This window comes from Theropithecus gelada, chromosome 9 (genome assembly GCF_003255815.1).
Source record: "Theropithecus gelada isolate Dixy chromosome 9, Tgel_1.0, whole genome shotgun sequence".
NCBI classification, from domain to species: Eukaryota; Metazoa; Chordata; class Mammalia; order Primates; family Cercopithecidae; genus Theropithecus; species Theropithecus gelada.
In genome coordinates this window covers 14,425,139-14,452,679 of record NC_037677.1, presented here as the reverse complement: position 1 = coordinate 14,452,679, position 27,541 = coordinate 14,425,139, and the positions used below count along the sequence as shown (strand labels likewise).

The 27,541-nt window shown below is 44.0% G+C and overlaps 1 protein-coding gene across 5 annotated transcripts in view; it reads left to right on the top strand.

Annotated features, from left to right (window-relative positions):
• The window catches only part of CCNY (cyclin Y), a 305,165-nt gene that overhangs the window by 57,410 nt on the left and 220,214 nt on the right, over positions 1 to 27,541 (top strand). For 2 of the 5 annotated variants that reach the window (XM_025396337.1, XM_025396335.1), the window contains exon 1: positions 25,030 to 25,355. The exons of 1 other annotated variant lie outside the window; for it this stretch is intronic. Coding sequence is in view for 2 of the 4 variants with exons in the window: in XM_025396332.1 (XP_025252117.1) it covers positions 25,202 to 25,355 (154 nt within the window). In the remaining 2 variants the exon portion in view is untranslated. Of the gene's footprint in view, positions 1 to 25,029; positions 25,356 to 27,541 lie in introns of those variants that run through there. 2 more of the 5 variants (XM_025396332.1, XM_025396331.1) reach the window with 1 other exon arrangement.

The following is a 27,541-nucleotide window of genomic DNA, read 5'->3' as shown; positions in this document are numbered from 1 at the left end:
AGGAGTTCGAGGCTGCAGTGAGCTATGACTGCACCACTGCACTCTAGCCTGGGCCACAGATCAAGACCGTCTCGATTAACAAAACAAAAAACAGAGGATATAATTTTATATTTCAAATGTTCTTGATAATTAAAAACTTATTTTTGGTTGAGTGCAGTGGCCCATGCCTATAATCCCAGCACTTTGGGAGGCTGAGGCAGGTGGATCACCTGAGCCCAGGAGTTCAAGACCAGTGTGGGCAACATGGCCAGACCATCTCTACAAAAAATAGAGAAATTAGCTAGGCATGGTGGCATGTGCCTTCAGTCCCAGCTACTTGGGAGGATCACTTGAGCCCAGGGAGGTTGAGGCTGCAGTGATCCAAGATTGTGCCACTGCACTCCAGCCTGGGCAACAGAGGGAGACCCCATCCCCCCCACAAAAAAATTTTTTTTTGGCTGGGTGTTGTGGCTCATGCCTGTAATCCCAACACTTTGGGAGGTTAAGGTGGGAGGACTGCTTAAGCACAGGAGTTCAAGACCAGCCTGGGACACCCCCTCTCTACAAAAAGTTTAAAAATTAGCCAAGCGTGGTGGTGTGTGCCTGTGGTCCCAGCTACTTGAGAGGTTGAAGTGGGAGGATGGCTTTGAGTTCAGGAGTTTGTAGCCACAGTGAGCTGTGATTGTGCCACTGCACTCCAGCCTGGGCAACAGAGCAAGACTATCTAAAAAAAATTTTTTGTTTGGTTCCTTCTTGTTAGAATCAATTATATTGCCATTATGTTTACCTTGCACTTGACTAAGGGTTTGTTTAGTAAAGCTATGTAAGATAATTCATATTGGCCGGGCACGGTGGCTCATGCCTGTAATCCCAGCACTTTGGGAGGTGGAGGTGGGCGGAACACAAGGTCAGGAGATCAAGACAATCCTGGCTAACACGGTGAAACTCCATCTCTACTAAAAATACAAAAACAAAATTAGCTGGGTGTGGTAGTGGGTGCCTGTAGTCCCAGCTACTCAGGAGGCTGAGGCAGGAGAATGGCGTGAACCTGGGAGGCGGAGCTTGCAGTGAGCCGAGATCGCGCCACTGCACTCCAGCCTGGGTGACAGAGCAAGATTCCGTCTCAGAAAAAAAAAAATAATAATTCATATGAATTAGGTACTTGTAAACCCCTGTCTGTGCAAACTAATGCATGTGGACACCACATCCTTCTCACTATGGTGCCCTCACACCCAATTCAGGGCACCACATGCATCATTCCTGACCCATGGCTGTCTAATGTAGTACGATGTGAGGGTACCAGGCCATTTTCCCTCTTTTGTGACAAAATAAAGCACAGATTTTATGTCCTAGTAGACCATCTTATCCTGGGGTATGTGCAACTTCCCCCCATCTGGTAGAACACATCTTTAGAGAGCACTATGTTGAGGAAATGGGAGAATTACACTTATCATCCCAATAGAGTATTCCTTTTTACTTTTTTTTTTTTTTTTTAAGAGTTGGGGTCTTGTTCTGTTGCCCTTGCTGGAATTCAGTGGTGTGATTATGGCTCTCTGTAGCCTCAAACTCCTACGCTCAAGCCATCCTCCTGCCTTGCCTCCCAAAATGCCAGGATTACAGGTATGAGTCAGTGCTCCCAGCCTCTTTCCTTTAGCTTAGCTCTTAGGCTTTTTCCTATGATTCCTTACCACCTTTCCTTCTAGGCATTGTAGGTCATTAAAAGTGCCTTGGACTGGGAATCAGGAGATGTGGTCTTAGCTGTCTCTTTGCTTCCAACTTGCATACAACCACCTAGGGCCAGTTCCTTTACCTTTCCCACACCTCAATTTCGTATAGTCCAGGGATGATAATCCGTTTCACATGATCCTGAAACGGCTGCGCTCACGTGGACTAGTGTTTGAAAGTGTGGCAAAAACTGGAAACCGTCAAAGGCCAAAGACTGGTTTCATGATAACTGTCTTTTCAGTCTCATCTCTGCGGACATATAGATTCCACATAGTATACCATTTTCACAAAGTTCTTTACATTGCAGCAAATTATTTGATTGTGAAGTATTTGTTTTATTTATATTAAGGCACTGAAGTAGGATGTGCAGGTAGAGCTGTGTTGCTTGTTAGCTGGTGATACTTACAGATTCCTTTGGGTCTCTTTGCACATGTAACTGTCACTTCCCCGAGTTTGCGTCTGTTTCAGGTTCTCGGCAACAAGCGCTTTCATTGTCAATGAAGTCCCGTGCCTATCCCTGCTGCTGGACTGAGGCACAGGAGCCTCCAGGTGGTTTACCTTGCTCTAGGCTCTACTCAGTGTGCCCAAGTCCAATCTACACAACCATCCAGTCAACTCAAAGTGGGGAGAGACCACAACACCACACAACTGGCTCTGCATAAATTACTAAGATTAAAAGTAAATGGCCAGACACGGTGGCTCATGCCTGTAATCCTACCACTTTGGGAGGCTGAGGCAGGTGAACCGCTTGAGTCCAGGAGTTTGAGACCAGCCTGGGCAACATGTTGAAACACCGTCTCTACGAAAAAAGATAAAAAAAAAACTAGCCTGGTGTGATGATGCTTTCCTGCAATATCAGCTACTCAGGAGGCTGAGGTGGGAGGATCACTTCAGCCTGGGAGGGAGAGGTTGCAGAAAGTCGCGATTGCACCACTGCACTCTAGCCTGGGTGATAAAGAGAGACGTCATCTCGGGGGAAAAAAAAAAAAGTAAAAAACTGGTTATTTTTTGTGGGGCTGGAAACATTTAATTTTGTTTTCTAATTATGAAACATTCATCATAGCAAACTGGAAAGACAAACAGAAGAAGAAAAAAAAAATGAGCTGTAATCCTAATCTCATATTTTGGTGTCAATAGTCCTCATTCTCCCTTTACGGTAATTAGATCACACTCATAGTAGTCTGTTCTCTCGCTGCTGGTAAAGACATACTCGAGACTGGGTAATTTATAAACAAAAAGGTTTAATGGACTCACAGTTCCATGTGGCTGGGAGGCCTCACAATCATGGTGGAAGGCAAAAGGCACATCTTACAGGGTGGCAGTCAAGAAAGAATGAGAGCCAAGCAAAAGGGGAAACCCCTTATCAAACCATCAGATTTCATGAGACTTATTCACTACCAGAAGAACAGTATGGGGGAAACCACCCCCGTGATTCAATTATCTCCCACCAGGTCCCTCCCACAACACATGGGAACTGTGGGAGCTACAATTCAAGATGAGATTGGGGTGGAACACAGCCAAATCATATCACACCATTTATAATTTATTAAAAATTTTTTAATTGTGGTAAAATAATATGAAATTTATCATCATAACCTTTTTTTGTATTTCCATTTTTCTCATTTTTATTTTCCATAGTACATTTATGACACAGAAATGTCCTGCGTCCTCTCCTTGAACGTCTGTAAGATTGCATTTTCAGTATCTCCTGCCTGTCATTTACTTATGCTAGCAATTGAAGTCTGATTCTTGCAATGAGTATTGTCCCATTAATATTAAATAACTTTTAAAAAAACTTTTTAGTTTCAGGGATACATGTGCAGGTTTGTTACATAGGTAAACTTGTGTCAGGGTGGTTGGGTGTACAGATTATTTCATCACCCAGGTACTAAGCTACCATAGTACCTGGTAGTTATCTTTTCTGATCTTCTCCTTCCTCTTACCCTCCTCCCTCAAGGGGGGCCTCAGTGTGTGTTGTTCCCCTCTGTGCCCATGTGTTCTCATCATTTAGCTCCCACTTATAAGTGAGAACATGTGGTATTTGGTTTTCTGCTCCTGTGTTAGTTTACTAAGTATGATGGCCTCCAGCTCCATTCATGTTCTGCAGAGGACAGAATCTCATTCTTTTTTATGGCTGCACAGTATTCCATGATGTATATGAACCACATTTTCTTTATCCAGTCTACCGTTGACGGGCGTTTAGATTGATTCCACGTCTTTGTTATTAAAAAGAGTGCTTCAATGAACAATCACATGCATGTGTCTTTAAGGCAGTACGATTTATATTCCTTTGGGTATATACCCAGTAATGGGATTGCTGGGTCAAATGATAGTTCTAAGTTCTTTGAGGAATTGCCATAGTGGCTGGACTAACTTACACTGCCACTAGCAGTGTATAAGCGTTCCCTTTTCTCTACAAGCTCCCCAGCATCTGTTTTTTTTGACTTTTTAGTAACAGCCATTTTGACTGGTGTGAGATGGTATCTCACTGTGCCATCTTACCCATTTTTAAGTGTGCAGTTCAACAGTACTAAATACATTCATAATGTTGTGCAACCACCACCGCCATCTGTCTCCATTACTCTTTTCATCTTGTAAAACTGAAACGCTAAGAACATCTCATTCCAGTTTCCACCCAGACCTATTTCTACCTTCTGCCTCTATAATTTTGACTACTCTATCCCATATAAGTGGAATCAGACAATATTTGTCTTTTATTGTGACTGACGTAATATTTTAAAAATATGTCATATACAGTGCATTTTTTTCTGTTATTAAATCTTCTTTTACAATGTGATTTTTAATGATGCATTAATATATTCCATTGTGTGAATCCTACTTGATTTAGTGATGCACTGTTGTGAATACTCTGGCCATACTCTGCCTGCCTAGCAGTGTACTGGAGTAACAGAGCTGGCCAGGGGTAGGGGTCAGAAGCTAGAGATACAGAGCAGGTGTTTAACCTGAGCACATGCTCCAGAAAAGAAACTTCGATAAAAATCTTTCCCCATGTTCTCACCTCCTTGATGGCAGAGCTGGACCACATGTTCATCACTGCAGTGTGCATTCCATACGGCTGTCTCTACCCACATCCATTGTTATCTCTTTTGGATGAATTCATAGAAATGAAAATATGGGATTAACATGTTTATAATATTCTAAAGCTTTTCACAACAAGTGTTGCACAACTGCCATTCAGAAAGTTTGAACCAAATGTAAAAGAATGCTTATTTCCTGGGTGTTGTTGCCAAAATTGGGTGTAATCTCTTTTTTTAAAACATGGTTTTGTACTGGAATAATTTTAACTGTTTATGTTTACTGAATTAAATTGTGCTATGGACATCTAGCCAAAAAAAAGTTTCCAAGCCTCTTTTGGATGGTTGTAAAATTGTTTTAGTTTTTTATTTCTGTTTAAGGCAATGGCCACAGGAATGAAAACTGAAAGCAGAAAGTACCAAACCAGTGTTTTAAAATCACCACTGAATACTAGAATGTATCAATAAAGCAAGAATTCACTGATTGCAGTATTGGTAGAGAATGTTTTAGATTACAAAGTGTGTAGACCAAGTCTCGCTCTGTTGTCCAGACTGGAGTGCAGTGGTACAATCTCACCTCACTGCAACCTCCACCTCTCAGGTTCAAGCGATTCTCCTGCCTCAGCCTCCTGAGTAGCTGGGATTATAGGCGCCCACCACCATGCCCGGCTAATTTTTGTATTTTTAGTAGAGATGGGGTTTCACCAAGTTGGCCAGGCTGGTCTTGAACTCCTGACCTCAGACTATCCATCCGCTTCAATTTTCCAAAGTGCTGGGATTACAGGTGTGAGCCATCGCGCCCGGCCTAATTTTTTTTTTTTAAGTTTATTTTTATAGAGATAGGGTCTCCCTGTGTCACCCAGGCTGGTCTTAAACTCTTGGGCTCAAGTGATCCTCCACCTCAGTCTTCCAATGTGTTAGGATTACAGGCATGAGCCACTGTACCTGGGACTCAATAAATATTTTCTGATCACACTCTGCACCAGGTCCTACTCTAGGAGTTGAGGGCACAGCAGTGAACAGAACCAAGGGCCTGTCCTCTTGCAGGTGATGTTGTGGCTTTCATGACCAAGATGACCTATTTCTCTACTCCAGGGTCCTTGCTTGACCAAGAAGCACATGTGTTCAATCTGATTTCCTGTGGAGCCTGCTGGATTTAAACTTTGACTTATGCCAGGTTTGAGTTAGGACCAGGAAAATTCCAAGCTGGTTTCTGACCTTTGAATCTGGAAGTCTAAGCTACAACTGCATGAAGACTGCACTGTGACCATGTGGCATCTCTCAGCATGGAAGAGAGCACATTTCCTTGAGAGACATTTCACAAATCCTGGCTGGCTGTCACTGCTTGTGGATGAAGCAGCACTGCCCTCCTAAGTGTGTGCGCTCCCAGGGAAAGGAGATGTGGGGAATGGTGATGGTGAGTGAAGACTCACTTTGTCTTCAAATGTCCCAGTCCATGGACAGGTGGGCACCATTTGGAGGAAGCTACTGCTTAACTGGGTCAAAGACCCATCTAGAGAGACTTTCCCTTTGGAGGAGTGATCTACACAACCACTGTTAGTAACATGTACATACAGACATACAGGGCTAAGTGCTACCTTACATAGTTCCAGCCTGGCACGGTGGCTCTTGCCTGTAATCCTAGCACTTGGGAGGCTGAGGTGGGAGGACTGCTTGAGGCCAGGAGTTCAAGATCAGCCTGGGCAACATAGGGAGACCTCATTTCTACAAAAAATTTCAAAATTGGCAGAGCGTGGTTGTGTATGTCTATAGTCCCAGCTACTCGGGAGGCTGAGGTGGGAAGATCACTTGAGACCAGGAGTTTGAGGCCAGCCTGGGCAACACAGCAAGACCTTGTCTCTACCCATGATTGTGCCACTGCACTCCAGCCAAGGTGACACAGCCAGACTCTATTTCTAAATAAATAAATAAATAAGATTAAATAGCTCCATGTTAAGGAGAAGGGCAAGAAAGCAGAGTTGTGACCACCAACTGTGTGCATGTGCAACTACCTACCTACCCAGGTGCAACTGTGGGCCTTACAAGTGATAACTGAGTAGCCAATTTTAAGTTAGTCCCCTATCTAGTCATGAACTAGAAATATTAATATATACTCCTATATCTACTGGAGAGAGATGAAAATCAGGTTTGCTGGATCTGACATGGTTTTAATTAGGTTATACACAGAAAGGTAAATGATTCTCTTATTTTTGAGGTAGTTGAATAGCTACTTTATGCTCCTGTATTGTAAACTAAAATGTGACAGAAGCCGGATCACACGGCAATTTTCTTGCAGTTCTGACTATACATTTCCCTTTGGTACTACTGAAAAGCAAGGGCTTTTTTTGTTTCTATGCAAGGATCTGTTGGTCTGTTGGCCATTTAGCAGCAGCAATGCAGTGATTCGAGTGGTAGAACAATAATGATGACTCAGTAAAAACAAAAAAGATAGTAAAAGAACAACAAATTAAACCAAAGTAAAACAAAGTAAAAGAAAGGAAATAATAAATACAAGACTCTCCCCTCCCCCCGCTTCCCTTGAGACATGGTCTCACTCTGTTACCCAGGTGACAATTTAATTGATAATTAAATTTCCTTAGTATATATAGGGCTACTCAGATTTTCTATATCTATTTATTTATTTATTTTTTGAGACAGAGTCTTACAGTGTCACCTGGGCCGGAGTGCAGTGGCGCGATCACGGCTTACTGAAGCCTTGACTGCCCGAGCTCAAGAGATCCTCCTGTCTCAGCCTCTCGAGTAGCTGAGACCACAGGTGTGTGCCACCATGCCCCAGCTAATTTTTAAAATTATTTGTAGAGATGAGGTCTTGCTGTGTTGCCCAGAACTCTTGGGTTCAAGTAAGCCACCTCAACTGGCTAATACATATAGGAATGAAAAGAGGCTGAACACAGTGGCTGGCTCACACCTGTAATTCCAACAATTTGAGAGGCTGAGGCAGGAGGACTGCCTGAGACCAGGAGTTTCAGGCTGACTGAGTTATGATCGCTACTGTGTTCCAGCCCATCTGGGTGACAGAATGAGAACCTGTCTCAAAACAAACAAACAATAAGAGCAAGGAGGAAAAGAAAAAATTACCAACATTAGGAATAAAAGAGATGATATCACCACAGATCTTGCAGACATTAAAACAAAAAAAGAATATTATAATTATGTAAATAAATTCAATGGCATAGATAAAATGGACAAATTGGTTGAATGTCGATTAACCACAGTGATTCAAGAAACTATAGAAAGAAGGCCAGGCGCAGTGGCTCACGCTGTAATCCCAGTGCTTTGGGAGGCTGAGGTGGGCGAATCATGAGGTTAGGAGTTTGAGACCAGCCTGGCCAACATAATGAAACCCTGTCTCTACTAAAAATACAAAAAATTATCCTCATCTCAGGAGTTTTAGACCAGCATGGCCAACATAGTGAAACCCCGTCTCTACTAAAAATACAAAAAATTAGCCGGGCATGGTGGCGGATGCCTGTAATCCCAGCTACTCGGGAGGTTGAGGCAGGATAATCGCTTGAACCCGGGAGGTAAAGGTTGCAGTGAGCCAAGATTGCGCCATTGCACTCCAGCCCAGGCGACACTGTGACACTCTGTCTCAAAAAAAAAAAAAAAGAAAAGAAAAAAAAAAGAAACTAGCCCTACATATACGAAGGAAATTTAATTATGAATTAAAACTTCTCGCAAAGAAATTTCAGACTGAGGTGGCTTTAGGAGTAAATTCTATCAAATATTTAAGGAAAAAAACAATTTGTTAACAAACACACACAAACTCATTCTAAAAATAAAGAAAGATCACTTCTCTAGTCATTTTTTTGAGCCTAGACAATGACATTGAAAGGAAAGAACACTAGAGACCAGTATACCTCACTGAATACAGATGCAAAAATCCTTAATTAAATTTTTGGCAAACTGAATTCAGCAATATACAGCAAGGATAATGCATCATGACTAAGTGGGGTTTATCCCAAGAATGCAAGCTTGGTTTAACACTAAAAAAATCAACATAACTACCATATTACAGAATAAAGGAGAAAAATCACATACAATTCTCTTATTAGATGCAGAAAAATATTTAACAAAATTCGCCACCCATTCACAATTTTAAAACTCTTAGCAAACTGGAAATAGAGGGGACCTTCTTCATCCTGGTAGAGTACACAATCTCTGAAAAACCTTCAGCTAACATCATCTGTTAATGATGAACAACCGAATACTTTCTCCTCAGACTGAGAACAAGGCAAGGATGTCCAGTCTCAGGATTTCTATTAAACATTACTCTGGAAGTCCTAGCCAGTACAATAGGCAAGAAAAAGGCAAAGAAAACCATACAGACTGAAAAGAAGAAATAAAACTGTCTATCTGCAGATGACATGATTGTTTACGTAGAAACATTTAAGGAATCTTTATGAAAAGCAAATCAAAATAATGTGACTTTAGCATAGGTTAATACAAAACAATATTTTCTGCATACTAGCAATGACCACCTGGAAATTTAAATAAAATATTTACTATAGTATCAAAAACAATGCCTCTGGCTGAGCATGGTGGCTCACACCTGTAATTCCAGCACTTTGAGAGGCTGAGAAGGGAAGATCACTTGAGTCCACGAGGTTGAGACCAGCCTGGGCAACACGACAAGACCTTGTCTCAGTAAAAAAAAAAAAAAATATCTGGGCGTGGTAGTGCACACTGTCATCCCAGCTACTTGGGAGGCTGAGGCAGGAGGACTGCTTGAGCTCAGGAGGTCAAGGCTGTAGTGAGCTATGATTACACAACTGCACTCCAGCCTGGGTGACAAGAGTGAGGCTCTGTCTAAAAAATATAGATATATACACACACACACACACACACACACACACACCATTTACTATAGTATCAAAAACATGGACTAGTTAGGGATAAATTTAACGTAATACATGCAAGGCACCTATACAATTAAAACTATAAAAACATTGCTGAATGTTATGTTGAAAATTAAAGATGCAAATAAATGGAAATATACTATGTCTATGAACTACAAGACTAAATATGATAATGACCATTTTTCCCAAATTGTTCCATAGATACAACATAATCTTAACTGAAATCCCAGCAGGGGTGGGGCACGGTGGCTCACACCTATAATCCCAGCACTTTTGGAGGCTGAGGTGAGAAGACTGCTTGAGCCCAGGAATTCAAGATCAGCCTGGGCAATGTGGTGAAACCCCATCTCTACAAAAACAAACAGCAGCCAGGTGTGGTGGTGCACACCTGTGGTCTCAGTTACTTGGAAGGCTGAGACAGGAGGATTGCTTGAGTCTGGGTGGTTGAGGATGAAATGACCTGTGATCATGCCACTGCACTTCAGTCTAAAGCTACATTATTATTATGGGATCAACATTTGGATTAATGGAACAAAATACATGAACCCACATGTCTATGGGCAAGTAATTTTTGACAAAGTGGCCATAGTAAGTCAATAGGAGAAAGTCTTTTCGACAAATGGTGCAGGAAAAGCTGGATAACCATATGGGAAAAAATGAACATTGATTATTAACTTACTCACACACAAAATTCACCTCAAATTGGACCGTGTACCTAAGCTTAAAAGGTAAAACTTGGATGGGTGCGGTGGCTCACGCCTGTAATCCCAGGACTATGGGAGAACAAGGCGGGTGGATCACCAGGTCAGGAGATCAAGACCACACTGGCCAACATGGTGAAACCCCATCTCTACTAAAAATACAAAAATTAGCGGGTGTGGCAGTGGGACTACCTCCTGTAGTCCCAGCTACTTGGGAGGCTGAGGCAGAATTGCTTGAACCTGAGAGGCGGAGGCTGCGGTGAGCTGAGATTGTGCCGCTACACTCCATCCTGTGTGACAGAGAGAGATTCTGTCCCTCCCCCCCACAAAAAAAGGTAAAACTTAAAATGTCTAAAATAAAACATACGAGAACATTTACATGATCTGGAGGGAGTCAAAGAGTTCTTAGATAATTGAAGACACACACACACACACAAAAACAAACAAAAAAAGATAAGAGCTATAAAAGAAGATAGCTAAAAATTAGACTTTTACAAAGTTAAAGACTTCTGCTCTTCAAAAGACAATGCTAACAAAATGAAGACAAGTCACAGACTGGGAGAAAATAGTCACACAACACATATCTACATATCTGCCAAAGGTACTGTATCTAGAATATGAATAATTATTACAACTGAATAAGAAGACAACCAACCCAACTAAACTGGAAAACACACTGAATAGGCACTTTACAAAGATACATGAATATCCAACATGCACACAAAAATATGTCAACATCATTAGTCATCACGGAAATGCAAAGTAAAACCACAGTTAGATACCACTACATATCCATTAGAATGGTGAAAATTAAAAAGACTGATAATAGCAAGTTATTATCAGTGAGAACATACGGCAACTACAACTCTCATAACTTTACTGGTGGGATGTAAGATGGTACCGGGACTTTGGAAAACAGTTTGGCCATTTTTTTTTTTTTGAGATGGAGTCTCGCACTGTCGCTCAGGCTGGAGAGCAGTGGTGTGAGCTCAGCTCACTGCAACCTCCACCTCCCGGGTTCAAGCAATTCTCCTGCCTCAGCCTCCTAAGTAGCTGGGATTACAGGCGTGTGCCACCATGCCCGGCTAATTTTTTTGTAGTTTTAGTAGACGTGGGGTTTCGCCATGTTGGCTAGGCTGGTCTTGAACTCCTGACCTCAGGTGATCTGTCCACTTTGGCCTCCCAAAGTGCTGGGATTATAGGTGTGAGCCACCGCACCCGGCTGCCATTTCTTTTAAAATTAAACATACACTTAGCATACAACCCAGTAGTCTTACTCCTAGATATTTACCCAAGAGAAAACATGTACACACAAAAATTGTACACAGATGTTCATAATGACTTTATTTATAATAGACAAAACTGGACAAAGCCTAAATGTCCATCAACATTTGTGGTATATAAACAAATTGTGGTATATACATACATTGGAAAAATACTCAGTGATAAACAGAAATGAACCACTCATTCATGCAACATAGACAAGTCTAAAAACATTATGCTGAGGAAAAGAAACCTTACGCACAAGAGTCTACACATTTCATAAGATCACATTTTTATGAGACTCTAGAAAAGACAAATCTGATCTGCAGTGACAGAAAACAGATGAGGGCTTGCCTGGGACCAGGGATGAGTACCAGGGAATTTGGGGATGATGGAAATGTTCTAGATCTTCATTGTGGTGATGGTGGTTACATGCGTATATTACTTTCTCAAAACTCATCAAACCGCGGCGTGGCGCGGTGGCTCACGCCTGTAATCCCGACATGTCCGGGGGCCAAGGCAGGCAGATCACCTGAGGTAAGGAGTTTGAGACCAGCCTGGCAAACATGATGAAACCCTGTCTCTACTAAAAATACAAAAATTAGCAGGGCGTGGTGGGCACATGCCTGTAGTCGCAGCTACTCAGGAGGCTGAGGTAGGAGAATTGCTTGAACCTGGGAGGTGGAGGTTGCAGTGAGCTGAGGTCACGCCACTGCACTCCAGCCTGGGCGAGAGTGAGACTCTGTCTAAAAAAAAAATTCCAAAGGTCTAAACTTAAAATATAATAAATACTAAATATATTTGGTGTACAAACGGAATGTGAAAAAGAATAAACCTCAAATCCAGGAAACGAGGCTCAATTCCTTTAAGAAGCCTCCACTTAGAGGACCCTGGGACTCATGGCTCAAAGCCTTGTCCTCAGAGAGGCAATGAGAGCTTTACGGTACCTGCTTTGTAAAACCAGATTCAGCCCTGTTACTGCCCACTCTGAAGCCAAGTCTCTTGCTTCTCTGCCAATGACTCCCTTACATCATCCACTGGAGGAAATTACTGCAGCTGAGCTCTGTAAATTAAATGGCATGAATGAGCAACGCTAATCTGAATACCTACAACATTTTTGGAATTACTAAGCATACAAGCTTATTTGGATTGTAATGAAACCCTGTAAACAAAATATTTGTATAAACCCTTTGAATTCAGTAAATCAATACAAAAAATTACACTGACAAATACTTAGGTATCTACTGTGGTCTCAAGGAGCTGAAGATCCCATTGAAAAGAGAGTTTGTAAGCACGGAATTGCCAAATAAACAAGACACCCAGTAATTCCTCTAAGAGCTGAGATAGGGGAAGCATTGCTTTAGGCTTTAGTAGTCTAGAGAGGCCTGATGAGAAACTCATACTTATGCAGAACCAAAATCCAAAAGACCAATAAGGAATATTTTTTTAATTATAGAGTGCTGCTTTTGTGCATACATTTTTTTTCTATACAGTTGAACTGGGTCTGAAGAATAAAAGAAACATTAGGCTATATTTAACAGTCATAAAGGATACATTAGCCTATATTTATCCTTCATAAAGGATATTTTGTGGTGATTTTAATTCTCTGAATAATAGTTATTTGTGCACACTTATATATAGGCAGCTTTCTGAAGGCTATAATGAGAACACCCATCACCCCCTCAGTCCCACTCATGGAACTACTAGAAGAGATTGAAATTTTAAGTGTCAACATACTATAAAAATATACAGAATTAGCTAGCTGTATAAACAACATAAATTAACCGCAAGAGTTTTATTTGGAGATACGAAGTTAAGGACATTTTTGGCAATCCCAGTTCAATCAAAATTTGATTTTAACTAAAAATTTAAACCTAATTATATTCGTAATGACTCTTATTTCATTTTTGTTTTGTTTCATTTTTTGACATGGAGTCTCACTCTGTCACCCAGACTGGAATGCAGTGGCATGATCTTGGCTCACTGCAACCTCTGCCTCCTAGGTTCAAGCGATTCTTGTGTGTCAGCTGCCTGAATAGCTGGGATTACAGGCATGTGCCACCACACTCGGCTACTTTTTTGTATTTTTAGTAGAGAGGGGTTTGTGGCCATGTTGGCCAGGCTGGTCTTGAACTCTTGACCTCAGGTGATCCGCCCACCTTGGCCTCCCAAAGTACTGGGATTACAGGTGTGAGCCACCAAGCCCAGAACTCTTTTTTTTTTTTTTTTTTTGAGACAGAGTTTCGCTCTCGTTTCTTAGGCTGGAGTGCAATGGCATGATCTTGGCTCACTGCAGCCTCCACCTACTGGGTTCAAGCTGAGGCTTCCCGAGTAGCTGGGATTACAGGCATGTGCCACCATACCCAGCTAATTTTGTATTTTTAGTAGAGACAAGAGTTTATCCATGTTGGTCAGCCTGGTCTTGAACTCCCTACCTCAGGTGATCCACCTACCTCAGCCTCCCAAAGTGCTAGGATTGATTATAAGCATGAGCCACTGTGCTCGGTTCCCCTTTCATTTTTTCAAATCAACTTTGGTCAGGAATGGTGGTTCACACCTGTAATCCCAGAACTTTGGGAAGCCAAGACAGGAGGATCTCTTGTGGTCAGAAGTTCGAGACCAGCCTGGGCAACATAGCAAGACCCTCATCTCTTAAAAAAAAAATTAGCTGGGCATGGTGGCACATGCCCATGGTCCCAACTACTTGGGAGGAGGCTGTGGTAGGAGGATCACTTGAGCCCAGGAGTTCAAGGCTACAGTGAACCATGATTATACCCCTGCACTTTAACCTGGGCAACGGGGCAAGACCTTGTTTCAAAATGAATAAATAAATAAATAAATAAATAAATAAATACACTTTACTGAGATATGGTTTACATAAAATAAAATGCGCCCATTTTAGTTATATAGTTTAATGAGTTTTTTTGTTTTTGTGAGACAGAGTCTCACACTGTCATCCAGGTGGGGGACCTAGCCTGGAAAATATTTTTCAATGGAGAAGACTATGGTTTGCATTTTGGAGACATTACCTTTTACAGTGTTTTAATAATGAAAAGGCACAGGAAAATGCACATACAGTTACTCAAAGTACAGCCTTGGGGAGGGGAATGGGAAAGGAGAGGCAATGAAATGGCAGGGCCCTCAAAAGGATGGAACCTAAGTGACTAGACAGAAAGCATCTTGGCTTAAGTGGCAGCATAGCTAATATAATTTTACAGTAAGTTAAATAAAATGGAAGCTAACATGTTTGGTGCCCAAAGGCAAGAAATTGTACCAGTTGATGCCTTTTAGTCTAAGAGCTAGGATTCTGTACATAATGCTGAGTTTCCAGGCTGCACTTTTCCTGGATCAGAACCATTGCTTCTAGGCTGGGTGTGGTGGCTCGCACCTGTAATTCCAGTGCTTTGGGAGGTTTACTTGAGCCTACGAGTTTGAGACCAGCCTGGGCAACATAGCAAGATCCTGTCTCAAAAAAAAAAAAAAAAAACTAAACTAAAAATTAGCTGGATGTGGTGATGCACACCTGTAGTCCCTGATACTAGAGAGGCTTAGGTGGGAGGATTGCTGGAGCCCAGGGGTTGGAGGCTGCAGTGAGCAGTGATGGTACCACTGTACTCCAGCCTGGGTGACAGAGCGACACTCTCTCAAAACAAAACACACACACACACACACCATGGCTTCCCTTTGTCTCCTGGTCCTCCTGGTCTTATAACCACATATGAAGTGTCTTCCTGCTTGGATTTTGTTCTATCGTGGGCATGGATTCTACTCTACAATCCTTCCTGGTTTTAGCAAACCACAATGGTTGATACAAAGATTAATAAGGGGAAAAGAATTTGAAGTAAAAGATTTCGCTAGGCTATTCTTTTTTGGAGGGAGAAAGTGTATTACTGCTTTTTAAAAAGGTACAGATTTAAAGCAAAAAAGAAAAAAGAAAAGAAAGAACAGAGAAAAAAAAGACAACTAAGTTAATCACTGTTTAACAGTAAATATCCCTAAAGACATCTCTTTGCATATATATTCAGTTTTGCAGTCGGCTTTCTCTCTCGACAATATTTTGTAGCTTTCTTTCTATAACAATAAATACAGATGTACATCCTTATTTTTATGACTTCATAGAATTCCATTGTAGTCCACTGTATGCAACTAGCTATCATTCATGGGCATTTAGGTTGCATTCAGTTTTTCACTATTATAAATTAAATGGCAATTTTTAGCATATTTTGCCCAACTAATCTGACATCTATGAATATTAATATTCTTTCCAAAGTTTAAAAAAATGAGTAATATTTTGTGAATGGAGAAAACTGTTAGCAGGAGTAGATGTAGTTTTCCTTCCTGAGAAGTGCTTTCCTTTTGCTACTGTATTTCCAATATTACAATGTTCACGTTTAGGGTATGGAAGATAGTAACCTAAACCCTGTTCGTCTCTTCTGTTGAGCACTGTAGACACAGAAGCTTCCCAAGGAAAAGTTGTGAACTCTACACCTTGAGAGGAGGTTGAGGCAGTGGGGGTGAGAGGTATGAGTCTTTCTGGAGCTGACTTCACTGTTTTTCGCCTGATCTCCTGCATACTTGATGTCCCCATGTTTTCCTCTGAGTGCTCCAGGCCCTCCATGGTGGCTCCTGGCTGGATCCCCGGCAAGAGCTGATCCTGTGCTCTCACTGGTCCTTTCTCTCTAGCTTCTCACAGGTTACCGAGTGAAGGAATGAGGCCTACAGAGATTGCCCTGTGTTTTTCTGTTCCTTTAGTGCCTTGAGAGGTGAGCCAGCTGGCTAAGATACACTAGCTGGTACTGTGCTAGCAGAAAACGATAATTTTCATTTTGATGTGTGAACATTCCAAATACCACTTCTCAAAGACAAAATGAGATTTTAAGGCGTCAGTCCCAAAGGGATAGTCAACTGGCAATTTTGGGCCCCCTAATGGGCACTGAAGGTGTTATCACCAGGCAAACAGGGCCTTTGCATCCTCAGGGCACACTGGTGAGGGGGGGGCACCTGCTTTGACCTGCCTCTTTCCAGCCCAGTACCATAGCAAGCAGAGCTATACAGATGTTATGGAATCGATCTCATTTTCAAACAGAAGACCCCAGATTCTGGGGGCTGATACAAAAAGACGTGAAAATGGAGCTGGGATATAGGCAGAAGAGCGGGATTCACACTTCTTTCTTTTTATCTCTCACTGTTTTTCCTGGCATTTATCATACAGTGACTGATCAACATTCATTAAAACGTAGCATCATATACTTTGCCAAGGTAAAGTCCCCAGGAAATGCAGGACAGTAACTAAGCAACAAGAAGACTCTGTGGTTTGTGATACTCATTTCTCAGGCTCCTGAGTGTATATGATGAGGTTATATCGTGGAGAAACGCTGCGGGCAGAACCAACTACAAGTTCGTGTGATGGATAAAATAAAAAATGGGACTGTTAAAAGGACATGGTGAAGCAATGTGGAACTTGGAAAAGAAAAACATGTTGAGGAGCTGTCAGGGCCAGGTTAAGATGAATATAGCTCTTCACCTGTATGCAGCTTCCCTAGGTTAGGTATGGAAAGCTTTATTTTGATCTATCACAGGGAAACTGAAATTGAGACAATTACTCTTTCTGCAGATTTACCTAGAAAGGGCCTCGATGCCTGTTAGGTGTTACTGTTCTCAGTATCGTGCTACAAAGAGTAAAACAAGTTCTGTTTTGCACTTCAAAGCTTACTTGGAGAAATGCAAGCAAAACATAATACATCTTGATAAGTGTGTATAAATCATAATACATCTTGATAAGTATGTATAAAATGCTGCTAGGAGCAACGGAAATTTGTCCAATTACAGATCACAGAATGACCAAAAATTCTCTAGGTTTGGACCATCAATAAGGAAACAATTATTTGTGTAAAATGATGTAAACTTTCTAAGATGTCATATGGCAATATTAAGAGATTTAAAAATGTTCCTTTTTGGTCAAAATGACCTAGATATTCCAATTCTAATGATTCCTTTTATAGAAATGAGCAGATACAGACAAAGATTAGCATATAAAAATGTTCATCCCTGGCCGGGTGCAGTGGCTCACGCCTGTAATCCCAGCACTTTGTGAGGCCGAGATGGGCGGATCACGAGGTCAGGAGAGAGAGACCATCCTGGCTAACATGGTGAAACCCCGTCTCTACTAAAAATACAAAAAAAATATTTTTTTTTTTTCATCCCGGAACTGTTTTTATTATCCTGAAAAAGAAACAAATGAAATGTCCATTCACTGGGCAGAGGTTAAATAAGTTAGAGTACACCTAATATATTTTGCAGTCATTATAGTTTTAAAAAATGCTAACTGGCATGGGAAATATTTATTCAGAGAGAATCTATGTGAGTTTATCATCTCCAGTCTCCAGTATGAAGGACAAAGGAAAAGCATTGTTTGTGCCAGGCCTTGAAGGTTAAGTCAGATGCAGAGGTGGGGAGGAATAGCGCTCAGAGGGACGAGGTCACAGGAGCAAAGTGAGAGGCCACAGTGGCAAACACCGAGGGAGTTGTGAGCAGGTTTGAGAGGCTGGGGAGAAAGCCTGGGGAGCAGGCCAACTTGACTGTCAGGTGGGCTGGGTTTTTAGTCTAAAAACAATGAGAAGCTATTGACGGATTTTAAGCAGGGGAGGGACAGGACCACCCACTTCAGTAGGGTCTATTGAGCTGCTCCTGGGGGGCCCAGGGCTATTTTAATGTTGAATTATAGCTGCAGTGCCTTTTGAGTTCCTTGGAGGTTACTAACGTGAGACAGAGACAAGTACAACTCATCAACTATCCCTTTTTGGCTTTTAAAATGCTGTCGGGTTTTGTCCTGTTAGGAACAGGGTCTGAAGTGAAGCCAGTTAACTAAGATTAAGGTATCTGAAAGTGCCTGGCTCGGGGGAGACACTCAATAAATCCCCTCCCAAAGTCAGTCACCTTGGATAGAAAGATTTCTTGCCAGGGTATATTCAAGGAGCTTCCTGTTCACAGGAACCGTTAGCTACAGTTCTGGGAATACTGAAGAAGTGTTGTATTAAAGTAATACATCAGACAATCCTTCTAATTTTCATGGGCCTAATCTGCCTCTTGGGTGAATCATTTTTTACCACTTATACTGTATCTTGGCTCCGGAGCCTGCCTACTGTATCATTCCATTCCATCCTGGATTCTCCTATGGGGAGCCAAGGACACATGATGGCCCCACAGGTCTTGGTCATAGTACCTATCGTCTGGGGGCCAATCAAGGAAAACTACCACTGGATGCTAGAACTCCACCTATCATGACCATACTCCAAGAAGCAGAGAAGAGGTAGCTTTTTTTTTTTGAGATGGAGTCTTTCTCTTGTCATGCAGGCTGGAGTGCAGTGGCACCATCTCAGCTCACTGCAAACCTCCACCTCCTGGGTTCAAGCAATTCTCCCTCCTCAGCCTCCTGAGTAGCTGGGATTACAGGCGTGTGGCACCATGCCCGGTTAATTTTTGTATGTTTAGTAGAGACAGGGTTTTGCCATGTTGGCCAGGCTGGTCTCAAACTCCTGACCTCTGGTGATCCACCGCCTTGGCCTCCCAAAGTGTTAGGACTACAGGCGTGAGCCACCGTGCCTGGCTAGAGGTAGCCTCTTTGAAGAGCTTTTCTGGAAGCATCCACTCACATCTTAGTGGCCAGACTTAGTCCTGTGGCCAGCTGTCATCTTTGAGCTGGGCATATTGCTGTTCTTCACGAAACAGGCCTTGAAACTATGGGAGATGGGAGAACAGCCACTGGGGAGCACAGTAGCCACCTCTCTCACTTCAACCTATACCTGACCCTGCTAGATGCTACATTTTGCCTGATCACAGGTACATCCTAGTTCTCACATATATATACCATTTCTCTTCTTGAAGAGTATGGAAGGATAAAGAAGGTAGAGTTTGGCAAGAGATAGTCTGGGCTTCCTAAGGCCATTTAGTGTTGGGACAGATAGTGAACTTGCAGTGGTGAGGCAGATAAATCAAGTTTCCAAGTGGGCTTTCTCCCAGATGCCAGAGACCTTGGCTGTTCCTGTTTCATCATGCATTCTATTAACAAAGGTTTTACTTAAGAAAAATATGTGGCACAAGTGCTACCCTCTTCCTCACTCCTTCCCTCATGGCGGCTCCCTTCTCTGCTAAGCTGGAACATGACCTCAGAATCCTCCTCAACACAACATCCCTGGCAGTTACTCTGGTCCAAAAGACTTGGCACTACTACTTAAAACTATTAGCCATCCTTATTTTCTTGCGGGAATTTTTATTTGGATAGAGAATTTCTGGGTAGTTCCTAATTTCATGGAAATAAATTTCTCATGGTGCAATTTGAGGTATATGCCCAGGCGATAAATGTAGATATTTATAGGCGGCAGGCGTGGCATTCCTTAGATTTCACCACTCAGTGGCTGCAATCACTGTCATTGCTGGAAACTTGTTCTTGTGATTGTTTAACTTACTGGACTGTGAATTTCTCCAGAATGGAAACTATAATCCACTTTTGTATCCTCATGGTTCCTGGCTCAGTATACTCTCAAAAATGTTATCCATAAATGAGCCACCTGCCTTGATCAAGGTCAAGTGGTTATCAAAGTAAATACTTCCCCTGTAGCTGGTTACACTGTGAACTGCCTACCACCAAGGACAAAAGGCAGGCCTCATTTGGAGGGGAGGTCGGTGACAGGAGGAGCATCAGTAGCACAACACACAGAAGGTCTTGGTTATTCCACAACTGCCTTAGAAATGCTTGAGTAACTGTCATGAGAAACTGACTAGCAGATGAAAGGGCAGCCATACCCCGAGGAGACGCTACACATTTTCCTTTTCAGGAAAGGTTCAGGTCCTGGGCTAACTCAGCTCAGTGTTTTCTGTGTTCCAGGAGGTGACTCAGGCAGTTGTGCAAATGACTGACTCATATTTCATGGATATGAGTATGGCTGATGTAAGACTGCAATTATCTCCTCCTGATTCAATTAAGGTAGCCTATTCTTGATTGTTTTTATAAGTAGATCTATAAATTATACAAGTTGATACTAATATCGCTTACGTTTTAAATAGTGTGGTTCCACAGAAAATTTTGTTTTTTTCTGTGAAAAACAAAGCTACTATTGCTAAAACAGCATCGAGAGCACTGACTTAGCTATAGTTCATCTGAGGTTTTTTTTTTTTTTTTTGAGACAGAGTCTCGCTCTGTCGCCCAGGCTGGAGTGCAATGGCACTGTCTCGGCTCACTGCAACCTCCGCCTCGCGGGTTCAGGCCATTCTCCTGCCTCAGCCTCCCGAGCAGCTGGGACTACAGGTGCCCGCCACCACGCCTGGCTAATTTTTTGTATTTTTAAAAGAGACAGGGTTTCACCGTGTTAGCCAGCATGGTCTTGATCTCCTGACCTTGTGATCCACCCGCCTTGGCCTCCCAAATTGCTCGGATTACAGGTGTGAGCCACCATGCCTGGCCCACCTAAGTTTTGTATTTACTTGGTTACAGTGATCAAATTATTCAACAGTGATCATGGAGAAATATGAAACAAAATAATTCCCAAAAGATTCTTTCTGCTCAAACAGCAGGGTGGGTATGAGTAGATCCAGGCCAATTTCTTTTTTTTTTTTTTAAGAGACAGGGTCTCACTCTGTCACCTAGGCTGGAGTGCAGTGGTGCAATCATAGCTCACTGCAGCCTCCAACTCCCAGACTCAAGCCATCCTCCTAATCCTCCTCAAGCTTGAGGACAGGCCTTGTTACAGTGCTCAGTGTATACCTCTCCCCTTCCCCACTCCCCTTGTCCACATTCTGGGCTAGATCCACACTCTACTGAGGAACTGTCCCTGTATTTTGATTCCCGAGTGACACAGTGCTGGAGATGCTGTGGCTAGATACACGTTATTTCTGCATATGGCTATTCCTCAACCTTGTTGCCTGCCTTCTTACTCTGGTCTGAGGGCTGAACCCCACAGAAATAACAAGGCTACCCTCATCCCTTTCTCTCCCTTAAAGGTTAGTACTAGTCCTAAGTGGTCAGCTCCCAGCTTCCTTTAGGACAGAAAAAAGAGGAGAGAAGCAACACTTGTTTTTCTACTCACAAAGTCCCGGAGATGGGAGGTAGGAGGTTGGCATGGATGTAGCTTGGACTTCGGAATTTAGAACCAGGTTCAAATCCCCAGTTAGGACATTTCTCAGTATTTTGATCTTGCATAGGTTTACTTATCAGAGTTAAAGTGTCTATTTATAAAATGGGGTACAACTTATCAGATTTAGATGTAAGAAATAGTATAGTGCATGGCAGCTAGCAGGGTTTCAACAAATGACATCTCTCATTACTATCATTTTGACATCACATTTCTCTGCTTAGAGTTGGTTACTGTTCTGCAATTTTTCCCAAAGTGTCACCGTGTGTCAGGCAGGGAGCATCTGCCTGGAGGAGTCTGAAGTGTGCATGTAGGGTGGGTGAGTTGCGGGGGTTGGCAACCAGGCAAATCACTAGCGAGGCTTTAGTACCTATCTTTTCTCTCCAGGATTCTTGACCAAAAGTTACACTCTAAAGTCCAAACAGGTACATACCTAAGGGGAATATGTGGAAATGTCAAAGAGGAGATAGGCATGGTGCGGGGGCAGAAAAATCCCGGCAGACCACAGGCTGTACCACCCTTTGTTAAGGGTATGTGGCTACATTGATCTCTGGTCTTCCAGATGCTCTTTCCAGTTAACACTGCCCAGTGACCTGCCTGGACAGGAAGCAAGTCACCTTAGTGCCATTGTCTCTTTCTCCTCTTAAGCCCTCAAACCACAATTGAATATAAATGTTATACATTTTATAATGAAATAAAAATTGCGTAATGCGCCTAAGTAGATATGCCACACACCTATGGTTCAATGACTGAATGCTGACTTTCATATATGGCCCAAATTACAAAGCAGCAATCAGAACAGACAACAAGGGAACTCCTCTCCCAAGGGTTCAGCAATCTGACCCAAACTGCATAGCCCAGACAATCTGAATACACACATGCAAGTGTAAATATGCCCCAATCAGCTTTCCCAGGAAGCAGGAAGGTCTACACAGCCTCAATGAAGAGCACTATTTTGGACTGTTGCTGTCTACCCACCGTCTCCAGGGCTGTAATTCTTTAGAATTCCCCTTTCACACTTCTTTTCTCATCTGGTCAGCATTACCACTTTGCAGCCACTTATTTTCCATGGACATCTGCCACTTATCCTAACAAATAGCATTAATACAGATGAGAGCATGGAGCTTTTAAAATATGGACTAAGAAATGTATAAACAGTACTTGGAAAGGGAGAGAAAGCACAGGTTAAAACATGGCTAGATGTAGAGAATTAAATGAAATGTTTATAAAGCCTTTCACAAGATGTCCACACATTGCTGATGCTAGACAAATACCAAGTCCCTTATTCCTTCTCTTCCCTTTTAGTACCTGGATTTGTCACTAACAGGTACTGAGGTCTGAATAAATCAAGGCATGATTTCATTTCTCGGCCTCAGTTTCCTCATATAAAAAATTAAGATAGCTGTACTATCATACTAGTCTTTTTTTCAAGAACTAGTTCAAAAAATTCCCAGCCCCCCCACCCCCCGACCAGACTCATGACTCTCCTCAGTAAAATTTGGAAAAAGGGTGGGAAGTTTGTTTCTCCACCTTATATTCTTCCCAAAAAAGGCAAGAAAAGTCAGGGATGGGCGTCGGGAGGGAATGCGAACCAACATTTACTGTACTTCTCTCACAGCCGGGAACGTTCACATACCTTGATCTTAGTCAACTGGCCTAAGTGAACATGTCCCCATCACGACAAAACCCGCAGGCATTCTAAAAGCAAAGCAAAGCAAGGGCAGTGGATGAATTTCGTTAATTTAGTTCTCTACCTCACGTTAACCTCCAAGGAACTAAAAAAAAAACTCCACAGCGAATTCAACATTAAAATAGCTCTGGGACCTCAAGATTTATTTCACAGCTTAAAACAAAGTCACCATCAAGTTCTCGGCAAAGCTCAAAATATAATAGAAGAGAGAACTCCCAAATCAAGGCCCAGCTTCTTTTAAATGCTAAAACAAAAACAAAACCCGGGTGCCGTGGCTCATGCCCATAATCCCACGGGAGGCCGAGACGGGAGGATTGCTTGAAGCCAGGAGTTCGATACCAGCGCGGGTTACGAAGCGATATCCCATCTCTACAAAAAGTTAACACAGACAAACACTCACATCCACCACCTTAGCCTGGCTTAGGGTCGGGAGCCCGTGTTACGAAGCGAGATCCCATCTCTACAAAAAGTTAACACACACACACACACCCTACCTTAGCCTGATGTAGTGGCGGTGGCCTGTAGTCCTCACTGCTTTGGACACACACACACACACATACACACACACACACACACCCTACCTTAGCCAGGGGTGGTGGCGCGCGCCACACACACACACACACACACCCCCTACCTTAGCCAGGGGTGGTGGCGCGCGCCACACACACACACCGCCTACCTTAGCCAGGGGTGGTGGCGCGCGCCTGTAGTCCTGGCTACTTTGGAGGCTGAGGCGGGAGAATCGCTTGAGCCCAGGAGTTCGAGGCTGCAGTGAGCCGAGATTGCGCCACTGCCCTCCAGCCTGGGCGACAGAGCGAAACCGTATCTCTAAAAAAAGAAATTAGAAAAAGAAGAAGACAAAAAGAACCAGACCGGTCTCGGAGACGCAGGCGCAGCCTCAGCTCCCTGGGCCTGCGTCCCCAACCCAGCCCCGGCTGCACTCGCGCCCGCTGCGGGTCCCGGGGACACACCTCGCACACCGCGCTAGGCCCCGTTCCGTCCAGCCCGGGGGAGTGGAGGAGGCAGAGGCCGGGTGGGGAAGGGCCTCCAGAAACTGAGCTCCCGACGACGTCTCCCGCGACCCCAGCGCCGGAGAGAGGCGCGGCCCCCGGGAGCGATCCCACATCCGCGCAGGGCCGCGCCGGGCCGCGCCGCCCAGGCCCTCCCCGCGGCCGCCGATCTGCTTCCAGGGCAGAGGGAAGGGGCGGTGACGGGGCGGGGCGGGGCGGGGCGGGGGCTGCGGCGAGGGCGGGCGCCGCTGGCGGGGGAGGGCCGTCAGCATCCTCCCTGGCCGCACCGCGCCGCGCGGGGCCCCGGGGCCGCGCCCACGCCCGCTGCCCGCTAGCTCGCCGGCTAGTCCCGTAGTCCGGCGCTGACACGCGTGCCCCCGGCTTGAACCGGAACCTCTTGAGGCGGCGGCCGCCGCCGCCGGGGAAGCGGACACCGACCGGGAAGCGCGGGGGGAGGCGGCCTGCGCGGCGCCGCCCGCCATGGCCGCGGCGGGGTGAGGTAGGCGCGGCGGCCGCAGTCGCGCGGACCCGAGCGCTCCTCCGCCGCGGATAGGCCGGCCGAGGGGGAGCCGGGGCCGTCGCCCGCTCGTCGCCGCCGCCGCCGCCGCCGCCCATGGCGAGGCCCCGCCGCCGCCGCCGCTGCTGACCCGGCGGCCGGCCGCGGCTTCCGCCCCCTCCCTTGGCGGCGAGCGGGCAGGCCTCCCCGCACGCCCCCGCCGCCCGCGCCCCGCGTCTGCCCGACCCGGGTCGGGGAGAACAGGACCGCAGCAGGAGTCGGGGGGCCGCCGAAGATGGGGAACACTACCTCGTGCTGCGTGTCGTCCAGCCCCAAGCTCCGGAGGAATGCCCATTCCCGGCTGGAGTCCTACCGGCCGGACACGGACCTGAGCCGCGAGGACACGGGCTGCAACCTGCAGCACATCAGCGACCGGGAGAACATAGACGGTGAGTGCGGCCCGCCGAGCCCCCTGCCCTTCGCCGCGGCTTCAGCCGCACACCCAGCGTCGGGGCGGCCCGGCTGCACTTGCTTGCTCAGCCGGTCTCGGCGACCCTTGCATAACGGGGGCTTCGCCCGCGCAGCCGAGGCGCCTAGGGCCCCGCAGCCTCCGGGCGTACCCCTGGCTAGTTACCCCCAAGTGAGCGGCCGCGGAAACTTTGCAGGCCCGCGGCAACCAGCACGGCGGGCCGGGGGCGGGTGTGTGCGCGTGGGTCGCGAGGTGACAGGAGCCGGTCCTCGTCCTCAATGGAGCGGCCAGCGCTGGGCGGGGGCGGCCCGGGAGCTCGGGGTTCCAGGCATTACCTGAATGCAGCCCGAAGCCAAATTGTGCACGTGTTTGTCCTGTAAAAGCCAAGTGAGTGGATTCCCATTTTGGAATCCCGGTGTTTCCAACCTGGAGTTGGAGAAACATGTTGCCTTGAGTCAGTTCCTCGGAAGCTTACAAATGGACTTCACTTGGCTGACCCCCGTTCCCATTCTCCCGTTTTTTAAAAAAAGATATTTTTGAGTGGCGGTTCCAGGATTAGAGTCAAATAGCTTCTCCCAAGAATGCTCTTTAAAAGATTGTCAAGACACCTTTGGGTTAAGTCACCCACTTTTTGCATGGGCCCGAATTGCAGTCCTATGAATTTATGATTTATGCAGGTGACTTTTGGTTGGACTGGAGTTTGCAAAAAGAAAAAAAGCTAAGACTAAGTAATGTTTTATTTTATTGGTCTGGCAACATATTTATTAGCACTGTTGCGCAATGATATCGACAGAGGGATATTTATGTATCATGCTTAAAATATAGTTTATAGAATTTTCAACTGAAAAGATTTGAAATTGGAAATATCTTTTTATGACAACGTGATTTTTTTTAACCCAAACATCATCTCATAATGTGCTTGAACTAATATGAAAAAATTTTTGTGTGAATGAATGAACACAACTCCATAATTCATTCCTGTCGACTTTAGGATGGAATATTCTCTCTACTGTGGAAAGGCCACGTTTAAACTCTGCTAAAGGAAAGATTTTTCTCGTTTGTCTTTGTGTAATTTCTTCCAAGTGGTAATTTCATCTTTTTTAGGAGGGCATCTTTATTAAATGAGTGCCATGTATAAAGAGACTAACACAACGTCTGGTTTCTAGTACGCGCTTAGTAAACTATCGTTCCATGTGATGTTTCTAGTGTTGTTATTTTAGATTTCCATTATTTTAAACATACTTTTAGATGTTTGAACTACAGCCATATTTTCTTCTTAAATCTGTGCATTAAAGGCATTTAAAGAAGGATGAAGGCCACATCAGTCTTGATCACTTTCACAGCCTCTAGCATCTGAAAGAAAAGTCTAGCATATAACAAACATTCAGTAAGTATTGCACTTTAAAGGGAGGAATAAATGAATGAATTTATTACAGAAAGCCATTACCCAGTCCTATACTATGTTGACAGGCGAAAACATTTGGAAATAATTTCTTCTTTATGCTGTGCAGTAAATTTCTTTATGTTGTGCAGTATCTAGCGGAGGCTTTATGTTTTGAATGATGGATCAAAAAAAAAAAGAAAAGAGAAAAAAACTAAAGATTTACATTTCTTAGAGCCAGGCTGCATAGTTATTATAGACTATTGTAAGGAAATAAGGTGGAAAAAATAAGTGTAACCAGGTATTTGGCACTAAGGCTTAGTACAATTTTGCCAGAGTACAGTGAAATGATATTTTGTGTTCTTTCATTTCAAAGAAATCTTAAGTTTCAGTCATTAGGAATTTTTGAGAGAACGTTTGGAAGACTGTTTTGCAGATTCAGCGTAGTTTAAGAGAGTATAGGGCAGGTTTCCAATCTAGGCTGTGGGGTGTCCTCTCATCCCAGATCCCAGTTCTTATGATTATGCTAGTTTAAACCCCAAAATACTAATTCATCTTCTGTCTCTCAGATTCAATAAATAATACTTCCAGCATTGACCCAGCCAGCAGTTCTCAACATTGGTTTCAGTTAAACTAGAAATCTAGTACTGTACATTGCCATTAATATGTTTGATTAAATCTCTCCACGGTGGTTCTGAGATGCAGGTAGGCCTGAGAATTGTTGGCTGGACGAATCTTGGAAGTGTTACCTGCTGTTCAGGGACATTTTTGGTAGAAATTCATTA